A 16879-nucleotide genomic window follows, 5' to 3' on the forward strand; every position below is an offset into this window, starting at 1 on the left:
ACACACACACACACACACACACACACACACACACACACACACACACAAACACACACACACATATATATATATTTATATAGACCCGTCGACGGACAGGTTTTTTTCGGGGTTGTCTTTTGCTGCTCAACATGCGTAATAGACGCATAGTCTCTCATTTTTCTTTTTTTATTCGCCTGCATACGGTCGTTTTACGAATTGGAACACATTGCAAAAAATGTTCCCCCGTCAGTCATATTGTTATAACGATTTTATGTATACGTATATGTATTCTATGAACCTTTGCCCTTCCCTTATTTTTCAAATATAATTCTTTTAACAAAACGTATATGCGTTTTGTAGAGAGAAATCGAGGAAAAATAAAATTTCGCACTACTGCGATTTTAGCGAGATTTCAAAGTGACTGTAAAATATATTTACGCTTAAATAATATATTTGTCTATTATAAAACTACTGTTTTGTTTCGGTCGCACGGTTTTGTTGTACAAACGAAACACTAAGGAGTCCGATAACCACCAGTGGAAAAGATAATGCAATAATATGTATATTTTATGATTTTTTCAGGTTATTTTTGAAGACATTTTTTCTCCGACAATTATAAAATGCATGACAGTGCTCGTGCCATCTTTATATACCATCAGTGCGTTATACAAAACACAAGATCCCAAACTATATACATGGATTATTTTTATTTATTATAGTACACGATGTTTCCGAAACGCTAGGGGGCCGCAGACGGTCGCAGCCAAATATAATTTCCATACTTGGTTGTAACTCTTTTGCGTACATTTAACATTTTTTACTTGAAGATCGACGACTCGTTTGCGTACAACGATACATAGTATATATGTATATATATGTTTTTATTGACCGGTAAATTATTTAAATATGTATATTTAAATAAATATATAAAAAATTAATTATGGTAATACTTCATTAAAATTTAGTAATATATTATAGGTATGTATGACTAGTACCAGTTACCAAGTACTTATCGTGCATCTATGTGTGCAAGGGCGGATCAAGAAATATGAAATGGAGGCGACTTATTTGTATTTACAAAAAGACAAAATATATAGTTTTAGTAAATACATATAAGTTATAATATATTTTAAAATTACAAAATATGAATAATTAATTAGTTCTTTTGACTTTTGGCCAATCTTTAATTAAAAACATAACTATAAAGTAATTATTACTTGCCTACTTACATAGTATAAAACATGACCAAAGGGGATCTCCTTGGACTCTCGTCTATGTGTGTGCGACCAAGTTATACGGGGATTTTTGTCACAGGTAGCTAAAATGTATTGTGTACAAACGAGTTGCAGTCCCATACTCATGTACAAATTTCAGCTCGTGTGTTAATTTCCAATATTTGTCAGAAATACACTCGGTTGATAGAATAAACTAGACTCCTACCGGAGATCACGTATATTGTTATATTATGTTCCCTTTAATCCTACATATATGTGAAACACTTGAAACAAGTATGAAGAAAATAAAAACCCCTAATATACTATGTATGTTCGAAAGAAATAGACTAGAAGGAAAATTAGAGCAAACTGAAAAATTATTTTCTATTATTCAAGAGAATTATAAAAGAGCCAAAAACGAACAAATAGAATTATAAAAAAAAAAAAACCACTGATAGCAAGACTTTAATAGACATGAAGAAACATACCTATGCAGATATATTAAAAAGAAATCCAACACCCAAATTAATGATAGCAAATACTATTGAATGAACTGGAGACATTTATATAAAACCAGCGGATTCAAATATAATAACGGCAATTGTGTAAAGTAATCTGAATTTTGTAACTTATACAACAATAAAACCAATGGTATTAATTTACAATTTTGACAACGAACGTACTGCAGAATAATTAACTAATGATCTCATACATCAAAATTCAGAATTTAGATATACCTATAATGAATAATACAATGCCCTCACTAAAAGATCACCTTTAGGACAACTATCTTCATAAAGGGTATCTTGGTTAATAGAAGTGGATTCGACCATTTATAAAATAATCGTGATCAAACAGTTCTTTATCGGAATGACATACTGTAGAGCAGTGGTCTTCAACCTTTTTATGCAACGGGCCACATATTATTATTTTTAAACCTTGCGGGCCGCAATCGCAGTAAAAACATATATTTTATATAAAAATTCAGTTTTATTCTTACATTTATTAAAATTAGGTGGGTACATTTAAAATTACAAATCATTATTTTTATTAAAACATAAATAGATAAACATTTTTTTTTTTTAATTACAATTTTTTTATTTTATTTTTAATGTGAAAATATTTAAAATGTAATCGCGGGTGGCATGTTATGACAGGGTGGGCCGCAAGCGGCTCATGAGCCATGGATTGAAGACCCCTACTGTAAAGTATAGCCATACGACTAAGTATCCAAATGCTGTCCAAACATCTGTCACAGACACGGTCATATCGCGAAGACATTGTAACGCTTACTCAATCTTCCTTTTATTCTATGAGATATTTATTTTAGTGTGATGGATAATTCCTGAGTTTTAGTAAGCTCATGTATATCATTCTCTCTCATGCGGCTATTATTATTTGAATAATAGTTAAAGCCTCATATTCATATTGGTTGATTAATACGATTTATATATATATATATATATATATATATATATATATATATATATGTTTTTCTGACATAGTGACTAGATCTTGGAAGTTATTCGTCGTGTTTGTTACGTTATTAAGTTTCGCTATGATTTAGTTTTCCTTGATTCTTAATTTCTCATACAAATTATATGTTTGATTAATTGTCGTACCTATAAGCTGTACTGCCATTTTTATCACAGTAGTTTGAGATTTCATAAGATGTAACGTATTAATTTCGGATTCCTCGATTTGTTTAATTTGTTCATCAGCCCTAGTCGTGCAATTATCTTCGCATATTCCGAATAGTGTATTCATAATATCTCCTACTGCATTAACTAACCCCTTTTTTCCTCTATCACTCTGTATTGATATTGCTCCATGATATCTTAATGCCAAGTACATACGGTTACGTTGTGTGGTCATCTCATTGTATAGCCCCGTTATTACATAATTATATCACCCACATAAATTATTTAATTTTGATTTTCGACATGTTACATCTAATTCCTTTATCTTTCTCCATAACTCTTCATATTTCCTAATATATTCAGCTAGTGATAAGTGAGTAATGAATTTATATTCTGTTCCGAATAACCTAGTTTGTCTATAATTTTCGAATTATATACCTGGTGGATTGTTGTCGAAGTTTTCAAAAGAAAAATATTTGTCAAGGTCTTATTCTGTTATTTCAATACCCATCACGATACAGATCACCACTCTAAAATTATTATTTAACAATTTTATTTCTATCTTATTCTAATTTTATTTATTTGTATATATATATATATATATATTTAGTTACTGTTTATTATAATCGATAGCTGTTATCTATTATTATTATTTAATAATTTACCATATTTTTTTTTTATTTAACTTGGCATGCAACAATATATTATTATGTATATCAAATAGTCTCACGCAGTTCTCAGTAGTGTACATGTTTAATATTATACTACATTAGGATTATGCTGGCTGTTTTGCTGTATACTTGTTCTCTTAAGTATTCGAGTACTACTTCATACAAATTCACTTGATTTATATTCAAGGTGGAGTATTTTTTGTTATTTATGTCCAGAATTGATGAAAAAAATTTTGATAAAAAGGAAAAAAGATTCAAAATCGTTGACATTTTTGACATTTTTGACATTTGTTTGACGTACCCTTAGAAACGTACCCTGTTCGAAGTCAAACACAAGTAATGTCGTCGTGTGTTTGTAATAACTGTCCGGGTGCGTATTTTTAATTGTGTCATGTGTATTGCCCCGTCGGGGTCTGCTCACACGGATGCCGTATCATTTATATAACAAACGAACTACACTTTTAAAACATGACGTTTTCCGGTTTCACCTAAACTAACGAAGATAGGGTACTGTATTCAATAATAATGTCGCAATATATGTATACGTGACCTATGTCTCCTTTTGACCCGCTCAGGATTCATTTGGAATTCGTGCACATTAACGATAAAAACCCGTTTGGTACGCATTTCGACGAATACAATAAAAAAAGGCTACATATAAAAGTAAAAAAAAAAAAATATATATATATAAAATTGTTCGGTATGCGAACTGTTTATTGACGGATCCGTTACTTCTCATGTTTTGTATACATAAATAAACGCATACACAATTTAATTTTATCCAAACTCTAATAACGAATTTTTGTTATAACGGATCTAACACAAATAGTTTTTACCTCCTCTAAGCACACCATTTTTAATGTAAAATATACTCGTATTATATTAATTATTTTAATATTATATTTTATAAGGACAGAAATAATATTTTGTTAAAAAGCTTCTTTTTTTCGATATATTTTATTAAAATGTATAATTTATATTTATTTAAAATGGTTAGATAATTTTTTTCCGCACGTGTCGCTGAAAGCTTTTGCCTCTCTTTTATTTGTACATTAAACCCTGACTCTGAAAATATTGTTGTACATAACTGCACCTACGACGGTGTAGTTTTAACACTAAATATATATTCCGCTTTACGTCTGTAATGCATTAAAAATAAAACGTTGTCAAAGTTTTTCATTAGTATTATGTATTTTATATTTGAAATTAGGCGAACAAAATATGTAGGTACAGTATATTTATATATTAATAGTATATTATAATAGGTTTAATTTTCTTTTGATCTTTTGATAGTATTGATAATATTATTAGTTATAATTAGGATTGCAGGTCTTACTCTTCAACGACTTTTGTCTTTAAAATGGTACGTAAGAAATTCTGTTTGAAACTGTTTTCGCAATCACAAATAATTCGTTTACAATTCATTTACATTAAAATCACACTACACGTCTTGGACGATCGAATGTATTGTAATATTTAGAATACTAAAGCTATATTTTATATATTTTTTATCACATGGAATACGCATGGTCGATCCAAAACATTGTTTATAAATTATTCGATTTGCCAATTATGTTATTAGTATGAATTACAACTGCTCGCCGCCGTCTCCATATATTTATATTATAATAGTACGAATAGATGAAGTCGAGAGTATATCATTACAGTGAATATCGTTATGTGTTTCATTGCAAAAGCTCCTGGTTAAGTTACAATAGTACCGTTTGAAATCTGTATACTTTATTATATCGGTAATATTGTAGATTTTTACTTTAATACAAGCAGTTTAAAGTTCATATTCATATTTATAATTCATATTCAGGCACGAAAAACGTGGATGATGGAAATTATATTACCAGAGGTACCACGGTTAGATTATAAATAATTTGATAATAACTATTATTCTTCGATAGATTACTCATGATAGATTTATGATAGATATTATTTTTTCAGAAATTAAAAACACAAAAAAAGGACAGAACAATATTCGATTGTTTAGTATTTAAAAAAAAAAATTAGTAGTATAAGGAAATATCAAAAATTTCATATTATGACTATGATTTATATAATAAATTTGCTGTTCTGTTTATTGTCACTATTTACAGTACGAAATCGTTCAATAAAATGTTTTTCTATCGCTTTATCCGAACAACAGAGACATATACGCTGATAAACTTTAAATCCATTTATATGACATCACGAAATGTTCGTAAACAATACTAAGATTTAACGCTCAAGTCGTTTTCTTTCAAATTCGCAAGACTCGTCGAAACATAAGAAAGAAAAGAAGAAAAAGTATACACGTTTACGGTAGTTTTATTTATTTGATTATTTATTACGCTCAGTACAACTCGCTCGAAGGCAAAATATAACATTTCGTGACACGAGTTTACATAAAATATTCTGCGACTAGCCTACTGACGTCATAATAATATAATAAGATAAAATAATATTGTACGGCATTTCATTTCGGATTCGTCCCAGTAATGTAATAAATTAAAAGGAACGCGTACTCCGCTATATATCGTGCAGAATATAATCCAACACAACACATTTACAGCAACCGGGCCCACTCGTAGTTCACGTCACGAGCGGCAAATGTGGCCGTTGGGTTTTAGAAGATATAAGTCATTGTTATATTATGTGACTGGTTGTTTCGGCCAATCATCGATCGCTGCTCGTACACCTTGTTTCGTGATTAGATCGTTTGAAGCCACGTTAGCATATAGTGTATAACCAAGGTTGACAGGGGAGCAGGAGGGGTTAGTCCACCCCTTAAACTGTTTTGGTCATTGTTTTTATAAGTTATATATTTATAAATATTTTTAAAAACTATCTTTTCACTGATTAGAAGTTTAAATCAAAACAAAGTGTTAACAGTGACATAGTGTCTATAGATAATACAAGAATATTTTATTATTCATTGTGATAAACGCACAATTATTAGTTGCGAACACAACCCATCTACTATATGTAGCGTTGAAAGCTCTTTTCGATTTGTATTATAATATATTGTTTTATTTTCACTATTTCAATTATTAATAATATTTGCTTTGTATCATCAGTTTACTAAAAATACTTAAAACATGGTTTCGTAGTAGAGTTATTCGAAACCACAAGAATGGCTTGACATTAATATTCACATAACTACTACAAAAAGTAAAAAAAAAATATTAATAACAGAATATAAAAAGAAGAATTAAATTATTTGCTATGAGTCTATGCGGATACAATTTTTATTTTATGACTAATAATTTTATAAAATTAGCACGGAACAATCTTGGCCAAGACATAGTTCTTAATAGATTATCATCTCATAATATTCAAGACCTTATTAGCAGTGACTTTTGGTTATAAAAAATAATAAAACGAATATATATATATATATATACTGAATTACACGGCGTTGCTCAGTAAGAAAATTATGAGTATTCGACTCCTTTTGGGTGTTACTCACGATAGAATTTATGCCATTTTAAATTTAAATCACCCTTAATAACGGTTAAAATAATAATTCACAATGTAATAGGTAAATATTAAATAAAGTCATTCGATCAAAATAACTGGTTGATGTCGTTTTCGAGGAGAATATAGTGATTCTTGGAAATTATTTTCAGTAAGACAATTACGTTTATTCATTTCTAAGTGCACACTGAAGTGTATGGCAGTGAGGTTATATTTAATTTTTTTCGGCTGTCATAGTAATTAAAAAACAACTGTTTGTTTGAGCCTCATTATACTTTACTTTCTTATTTTTTGCGATAAAAGGTAGCTTATTTTATTCTCTAAGGTCTAATCTATCTCTACACCAAATTTCATCAAAGTCGACTAAGTGATTCTGGAATGCATAAAAGACATACACTGCGTCCAGTGAAAGAACGAAACCGGGAGGCGACCAAAACCCGTCAATTTTTGTGCATTCCCACCACTTTACCAGCCCGAGCGCCACACTTAACGACCACTATCGATAGTGATAACATCGGTCGCCACGTGGTGGGGGAATTTCACATGCGCGAAGTAGTTGCGTTCTCTCACTGGATGGTGTATAGGTAGAAATAATTTTTGTGTTTTATAGATATAGATTTTGATTTATTCCGAAGTGTAGGGTTTCTCACAAACTAATGAGGTAATATATATTTTCATTATTGAATTACCCGATAATGCTCAATAGAATTTTATTATCTTTTCTATTTTAGAATGCAATAACACGATTGATGTCTGATATAAACCAGTTTATCATGTCTAAAAATAATAATTAATTATTATATAAATTAATAAAAGTAATTGTATACAATATATATTTTATGCCAGGACGGGAGAAAAATGATCAAAACAAAAAATAAATAAAACAATAATAATAACAACAGTAACTACGTTAACTCGAATTGGTTAAATATAGTTGTAAAGTGTTGTCAAAATAATATTGAAACAGACATAGTGCTAAATTGAAATAATTATATGATATTACTTTATTTGCGATTTAAATAATAATATTGAAAATTCTGTTATTTTAAATAAGAGTTCCAGCTTCAAATTATTTTATATGTGTAAAAAAATATTAGCTTAATTTTTTATTTTCAAACGAAAGCTTTATCTATATATAAGTTCAACTAATATCATTAACGATTTAATGTAAATTTGTATTTGTATGCCAGTGTATTTCATAGATTTGTAAAGTTTATGTTTTTCTTGGTACTGCAGTACCCTCAACGTTTCTAGATACGCTTCTGAGCGTAGAACTTTGAACTGCTCCCATATGAATGAGTTGAAAATAGTGATATAAAAACGAGCCTACGTAGGACGATTTGATAATAATGTAAGTATATTATATAGTATATTGATTTGAGCGACGTAAACGGACGAGACACGTGTAAATACAACAGTGAAGAAACAAAAACAAATATAAGTACATAGGGTTTTGGTAACTAAACGTGGTTATGGTAACACATAAGATCGACAATGCCGTAAAAATCGGGTATGCAGAGTGTACATTGCATGCAGGCCCCGGACTTCATACTGCGTATATATAATGTACATAATGTATATTATGGGGCCTGAAAATTTTCAATGACAGAGATGAAAATATCAATATATAATTTATTAGAATGAAGTCAATGTTATTTATTAACTTTACCATACCTCTTGCCCGAATTCCTCTAGGTCATTGCATCTCATATATGAACCATATACTATGAATATTATAAAAAAAATTGATACGAAAATAATATGTACTATTTGTTTTACAAATAAATATAATTAATATTTATCTATTTTCTTTTGTATAATATACCCTCTATTAAACATAATAATATAGATAGAGGATAACTATGTCAAATTGTTTAATACACTTTTGGCATAATACTCGTATTGTAACGTTATCGGGGGAAAGTGTAGAGTAATGTGTGTGTGTAGAAATTATTTTTTTTTTAATAATAAACTATCATATTTATTTAGGAATTTAGTATTGTAATTTATTAAAACTATTAAAAAGAAAAATCATTAAATTAAAAATAAAAATCCACCCCTACTCTAAGATTAAATATTTTTAATTGCTATTGAAAAACAAATAATGATAAGGGGCCTCGAGATTTTGATTTACACACAGGTCTCGAGTAGTTTATTTACGGCACCGAAGACCAATATATTGTATGCCTACATGAGTGTACGTGTTATACAACGTTACATGGTTCTACTAGTGTATGGTTAATTACAACGATGAGAATGATTTTGAAGATTGATCCTTACACAAGAAGCTCCAGTGATTACAGCAAGTGTGTTCAAATACTCATGTGGCGATATAAAACTTCAATAGCCTTGGAAAAGATATCCTATCAACGAAATTTTGATCTTTTACACATGTTAAAAATAACTCACACAAATGGCACATATACGTAAATATATAGTGTTCCGAGTGGAATATTTCAAAAGGGATCTTAATTCAAAATGATCTGTAGTAACAATATGTTTTCAAGGACATGAAAATATAAAAATTAGAGTAGTTATACAGGGTTTAATAAGATATGCATATCCAGTTTTATTTTTGGTTAAATAATTTAAATAAAGCCCTTTGCTTTTCTTTTCATATACAATTTCGTGACAATTTTCGATTTTTTTTCGTCTTATTGTAAAATCAAATAAGTGTAATGATAGGTTCTTTATTCAAATGACACAATAAAACAACAATCAATTATTAGAATATTTAAACAAATAATAAACCTGCTCCTGCAAGTTACCATGATTGCACGTGCGTTCTCGTAAAGGAGTGAGCTAGCAAAATATAGTACAAAAGCATGTTACAGCGAAAAAGGAAAATAAATAAATAAATAGATCAGATGAACATCGGCGCGTGCATGCTCTTATGAATAATGTAATTGCCTCGGACCGCCGAGACTCTATGTCTGCCCCGGACGATAATTACGATGTAATTTAAAGTAAAACGTTATTTTCCCTTCCAGTCGGTCACTGTTGGCACACACGTATACACTCGCACGGGATAATTTACTAAATTAGCATAAGACACATGTATACACACACACACGCGAGCGCGCACAATCGATTTTATTCGCATTATAGATGATTTCACGCGTAACAGCGACGATGTCATCCGGTATAATTGACAAAACAAATAAATCTTAAAGCGATTATTCAACTCCACTTAATCACTTACGCGGGATAGAATAAATACACACACATACCTACATATACACTGCGTAGCACATATAAAATACTATAGCACACACACACACACACACACGCGCGCGTGCGCGCGTGAGTAAAACAGTATTTTTAATACTGTCGGTTATATGTACGTGGGATGAAAATAAACAAATTAATTTGCATTTTTTTAAAAAAAAATCATTTTAATCAGTTTTCACGTTTATTGTGATTCGGGGACTTTGAGTTTTCATTTAAAAATCTTTTACAATCAAATAAATAGTATTAACTTATCTAAAACACTAAGTAAATCCGATGTGTTACAATCGCGTTTTTATTTTTCTATCATGACCGTGGCCATGCAATCCATAAATAGTTATAATAAGTCAATACGACAGTTTTCAGTGTCCAATTCGAATTCAGCTCTGAAACAATTCCGATGTATGCCAAACTCTAAATATTTAAATAGTTGTTTTTTCCTTTACGCATATTTATTGCACTATACACTACCGATAGTTATCGAAAACATCACAAAACCACATTTTACTATTACTATTATTATTCTCTGACCGAAAATTTGTTTCGTCTCGAATGATCACATTATATATCTCTGCGCAATCTTCATATACAATATAGTACGTACATTAATTTTCAAACGCAGATTTAACGTTATATGTCTGCTAAACAATTTCATACCGTGTCATCTGATACACCAAATTCTAAGGCCACGCACACGTTGGAACTCAGGTGACCCAGCACAGGAAAAATTGTGTGACGCTTATTATGTCAGCGCATATTAATACGCAATTCTATCACCGTTCACCCAGTCATGGGCGAAATGAAAACAAAAAATTTAATAAAGCAAAAGTTAAGTTCTGAATCAGTTCTGAAAAGCACCATTTCCGTTTAAGGTATCCGGAAGAGTTGCTGGGTACGGAGGGGACCGCTAAAGTTCTAATGGGTTATTGCTATTTGAAGTATATTTATAAATGATGTGTAAATATCAGACACGATTACACAGTATTAATATTTTGCGGCAGAAATAACGGTTGAAAATTTAATGTTTATCAGAATATTCTAAAATTAATCGTATTATAAATAAAAAACTTGACATCTCAAGTCTATAAAAAAAACATTTATAAAATGAATCAGTTAAAGTTTTCGAGGTTTGATAGAATGATGAATAGAATATGTTTCGGGTACATCCATGTCGTCGCAGTGTCATGTCAAATTTATATAAAATTAAATACAAGTATTTTCAAGATTGCGATGGGTAAACATTTGAGAGATAAATATGCTTAATAAATCTTATAAACACTTTATAAATATTTTCAAGATTAAAATGGTAATAATTTTTGACATAAACTATTAAAAATATTTTTTAAATAGAATTTACTGTCAATATTAATACTTGATATACTATATATTACGTACCTAACAATAATGGTAGATACACATCAAGTTATTTTTATAGAATTTTTATTTACAAAATTGTGTAGTAATATACTCAGTAAATTATAAAAACTATTTTAGTTATTTTATAACAATTTGAATTCATACGAATAGTTTTAATGTAAATGATTGGATGATGTATACTATGATTATATTTATAATAAACCTACAAATATATTATAAATGTCAATACAGCGTACACCTTAAATCAACATGCTTATTTCCACAGACGTATTTAAGAGTGGATAGGAGGCTTGGACTTCAGATAGTATATTTTGAAGAGCATTTTGATATAATACGGTACATAAGGTCATTCGGGTGATGAAAAAAGTAATAATACTAATACGAGTACAATTATTATTGTGGATTTCATTTGTCACAAGACATTCATTGATAATATCAGGAGTCAAGAAAAGAGTATACTTATACTATACTTTAAAATAAACTTTTTTTAAAACTTTAGTTTGAGAATTGAGATACACAGAAAATATGATACAATAATAAGCTATTATGGCCAAAAATATTTCGTAGACATGTTTAAACGGTCGTACTATTAATAATAATCTTCGTAACGTTTATCGATTAATGTACTCGTTATTTTTTACAAATATTCCAAATTTCCTAAAGAAATTAGGTTATACCAAAATAGGGTACAAAATTCTTAAATACATCTCTGAATAGAAACAAAATAGAAATTAAACATACACATACACCAGTGGTGCCTAACCCACGGTCCACGATCCACATATGGTCCACAAAGATGTTCTACGTAGCCCGTTACATTTTTTTTTTAATAAAACAAAATATCTAAAAAAAGTAAAATTATAATACATTTTTTTCTTCTAAATTTATCAATTTTATTCTCAAGTAATCTCAATTAGAAATTTCACGGCATATCCGTGCACTTAAAAGAGTGCACATAATATTTGATGGCCCATTCTAAGATAATTGTTTATTAAAGTGGCCCATCGAAGACATTGGACATCACAGGGCATACATAGACGCACATATTCATATTTCCTTAATTAGTGAGAAGACATAATTATATTTTTTATGTTACTACAATATTATGTTTGATAATTTACCATAAATATTTCAAGTAATACGTGGCGTGTATAGAAAGTTTGGTTACCCAAGTAGAGATCATGTGAACGATTAAAGATTCTAAGATAAAATAAAATATTAACGCGTGTCCACATTGATTGTTATTGATAATTAAATAAAATAGTTTTTGTCATTTACATAATGTCTTATGTTATATTTTTAAAAGTATAACATAATTAATTAATGCGACGGCGAAAGAAAGTTGTTCGAGGTTTTCAAACGATTTGCGCGTTGAGTGTATGATCACGTATAAACAAAAACAGTTAAAATATTTTATTTTAAATATAAATTTAAAATATTTATTTACCTAATTATACATTTTTAATGTACTTAGTAACTTAGTTTCTTGTGCAATGATTTTCTTTCATTGATAATAACTGTTAATACCAGCGTGATTAATTATCATTTCAAATATAGTTTCATTTCAAATAATATTATATGCACTAATTCAATTGTGATATAGAAAACTATAAAATAGTTTTTATAATATTTTGTTTAGTAATTGCTCTAAAAACATTTACGTGGTCATATTTATACAATTCTGTATTAGAAGTGATTAGAAAAAGCTTGATTGATTTGTAACGGTTGATCAATAACGTATAACCAAGTTATTATGTGTATTGCCATTTTTAAATATATTATTATGTCTAAAATGATAGAAAAACATTATTCGGTCTCTGTCGGTGTACTGCGATTGATAAAATAATTTATGTATCGCGTATTTATACAAATGTACATATTTTTAAAGTCCTACAGCGCAGCAGAAAATCAACAATGAATGGTGGACTCTTGTCGCTCTTATCTCGTCGAGGTCGAGATTAAAAAAAAATTGGCTGGACCATGCAGGTCATATACCTGCAAAACTGAAACGGAATCATACATGTTATAACATGTATACATTATGTAAAATTATATAAAAAAACCGATATTGTCGAAAGAACATCTGTCTATATTTTAAATATAATATCTTAATGAAAAATCCTATTAAAATCGTATGGTATATATTAAAGCTTACATTTTTTAATTGTTTCATCATTGTATACATTGGTTTTCTTATATACTTAATTTTACAATATTAAAGTATTATTATTATTATTTTTTTGTTACGAGAACCAGAAAAAATATCGTAATTTAAAGGGTAACATATATTGGATATATCACGAAAAGAACAATCGGTAAAAATACAATTCCGAAATTGATAAAATAGAAATCAGTGATACAAAAAGCAGTTATCAAACGCTCAACACATTTATTATATTGTTGTTCATTTGCGATAAATTAATAATATACGTTCAAGTATCTCGTATATTTTAACTGGATTCTTTTATTATTTTTACTTTAAGTCGCTTATACGTTCCCGTTAATAACCATAAGAATAATCGAATTTTACGTATTATAGTAAAACAAATATATATATTTCTATCATGGCCTATGCAATGTTTTGCAGAAAAAGCTAACGGTAAATAATATTGTATAATTAGAATGTAATAATCATATTTAAAACGTGTGTTTTTATTTTTATAAGAACGCAATAATAAAATAGGTCTACAAATGATTGAGAGGGACGATGACGTCGTATTTCACAATACGCATTCGCCCGGCAGGACGTCTTCTTCCTTAATACGCATTCGTATAATATTATGTATACACTATGCCGTATATGTTCGTATCGCGGTAGGCGAGTGTGTAACGGCATTTTTGAATAATGTCTACAACAAATATCGCAATTATACGTACACGCACGTTATTATACGTGTGCATTGTGATATTTTACCGGTGGTGTTACCACCGTAAATTAAAATATTATTATTATTTCTGATGGCAAAAAAAAAACATTTTTGATAAAAAATTAACGAAGATGTCGCATTTACCAAACGTTTTACCCACTTGATCAATATGAACGTTGTTCCTGATTTGACATAGCATATCATTATAATATTCATGCGCCTACTTACCTGTCACAATCCGTACGTTTATTATTACGTATTATAATGTACTATTTGCATACGCGCGGGTACCGACTACCTACGATGTATGGAAAATGTTCTTAAAGCGTATGAGAAACGTTAAACGTCATTATATTGAAGATTAGAAGTTAGCATACATTCACGACAGTAACAGACTTAGGATTACTTTTAAAATTAAAATAACAAAAAAAAAAAATAATAATAATAAAATTATATTTATGTATATACGAGATTATTTTATTTCATGCTCAGAATTTCGAAAATCTCTTAAATAATATATATAATTGCCTATAACGCATTAAATAATGCTTATATATCACATAATGTATTCATATTAATACGTAAACTGTGCATAATATTAATAGTAATTCAAACTCGGCTACACGTTATACAGTGAAGTTCAAATTCAGCCATTCTAACATTTTTTTCTCAGTAATCGAACAAGTTCAAGATGTTTAGGTGTATAATACATGAAATTATCAGTTTTGATTTAATATAATAGTTTTTTTTTCTTTTTCGAGTATGTTATATACTAAAATAACGTCTTTTTAGACGTTTTTATATATTATTTCACTTCACGACTACGCGTCGTTACCGAAATTATAATTACTCGATAAAACTGTTCGTCCTGTTATTTATGAACACATATGACGGCGTAGGTACACCGTTAATGTACGAACAGTATAAAAGTACGATTTATTTTTATTTTATTTTTTTTTCTACGAGAATCATCATTTTTATCATTATAAAAGAGCGTATACCATCGCACGCGAGAGGCGGACGAACGGCGTACAAACGGACACTGTTATTCGAGCAACGATCCGGATTTATTATGTTCACCGTGCAATATATACATATAAATGGATGGATAAATAAATTATCTACTGCACTTTATGTGTTTACGAGTTCACGTACCTATCCGCATACGCGCGTGTATAACTTTTTAGAAGTATGCTCGTGCAGACAGTACATACATTACAAACGCGATGTAATCTTACTATCGATAAATCACGCCGAAGCCAACGCGACATTCGCAAAACATTATACATCATCATTATCATTTATTAGACGAAAATATTAACGTCTAGCCGCGTCTCCGGTTTCGCGACGAATGTGAAAGATCCACGGCCCCCGGGTCCCGTCGATTTCGTACCCTCGCGCTTACCAATGTGAAATATGTGTATTAAAAAAAAAAAAAATGTTTACCGCAAAGCGTATAAATTACTTACTCGAATGGCTCAACTATCCCACGATGAAGGTGCACGCGAAAGTTTACGAAAAATTAACGTACAAAAAATCCGATAGTACGGTGCGATCGAGTTTGCGTAAGAATTATCGATCAGCGAACATCTCGCGCGTTGTATTACGATTTTAGTTGCGTAACGTATTTTCTTCTTTCATTGATTCGAAAACAAAACTACAGCTGTCCTACGAATGCTAAGCTCTGTGTTAAACTGTCCTAGACGATGCGCGCTGAAGAGGGTTTTCAGTTTTTCACTACAATCAAGGTGTACGTGATCGGAGTTCGTAACCGAAGAGTAGTAGTGCTATCGAAACGACGGGATCCTCGGAATTCCCTCGGCACCCCCATGACCTGTTGACGTTACCGTTAACCAGGTAGTGCAAAGCGGACACCGATGATTGACGTACCTTGACCGGATGGTGGTACGCGTCCACGGCGAGGGCGGCGTCTGGGTCCGGCAGAGTCCGCGGCGTTGACGGTGGCTGTCGTGACGGCGGTACCTGCGGTCGTTTGTTGTAACGTTTGCCGTGGTGATGATGGTGATGATGGTGATGACGATGATGGTGCCGGTACCGTCGTATCTCGTCGTCTTTGGCGGCCACGGTGGTCGGGTCCAACGGCATTTGCGGCGGCGGCAGTGGTGGCGGCGGCGGTGGTGGTGGTGGCGGCGGCGGAGATGGCGGCGGTCCGAGATGTAGCCGGGTCGGTGCGTCTGCCGACGACGACGGTGCTACCGTTGCAGCCGCCGCCGCCGTCGCCGTTGCCGTCACCGTCACCGCCGTCGCAGCCGCCGCCGCTCTTACGCTCCGTCGGTCGGTCGGTCGCGCGCCCTCGCTCGAGGTCAACAACCGGTTTAGTGTGCACGCGCTCGCGTCCGTGCCGTCGGACACGTAAATTATTTATAAAATCACAATACGTTATGTTGTTGTTGTTACCGTTTTTTTTTTTTTTTTTT

At 31.0% G+C, this 16879-nt stretch overlaps 1 protein-coding gene across 1 annotated transcript in view; it reads right to left on the reverse strand.

Moving 5' to 3' along the window:
• The window catches only part of LOC112689625 (tensin-3-like), a 147633-nt gene extending 130769 nt beyond the window's left edge, over positions 1 to 16864 (reverse strand). Inside the window, exon 1 of the mRNA XM_025563421.1 lies at positions 16332 to 16864. Within this exon, the coding sequence (XP_025419206.1) occupies positions 16332 to 16547 (216 nt within the window). The 5' untranslated portion in view covers positions 16548 to 16864. The remainder of the gene's footprint in view (positions 1 to 16331) is intronic.
• Between the last annotated feature and the right edge of the window lie 15 nt (positions 16865 to 16879).

This window comes from Sipha flava, unplaced genomic scaffold, assembly GCF_003268045.1.
Source record: "Sipha flava isolate LNK unplaced genomic scaffold, YSA_version1 45_pilon_pilon, whole genome shotgun sequence".
NCBI lineage: Eukaryota > Metazoa > Arthropoda > Insecta > Hemiptera > Aphididae > Sipha > Sipha flava.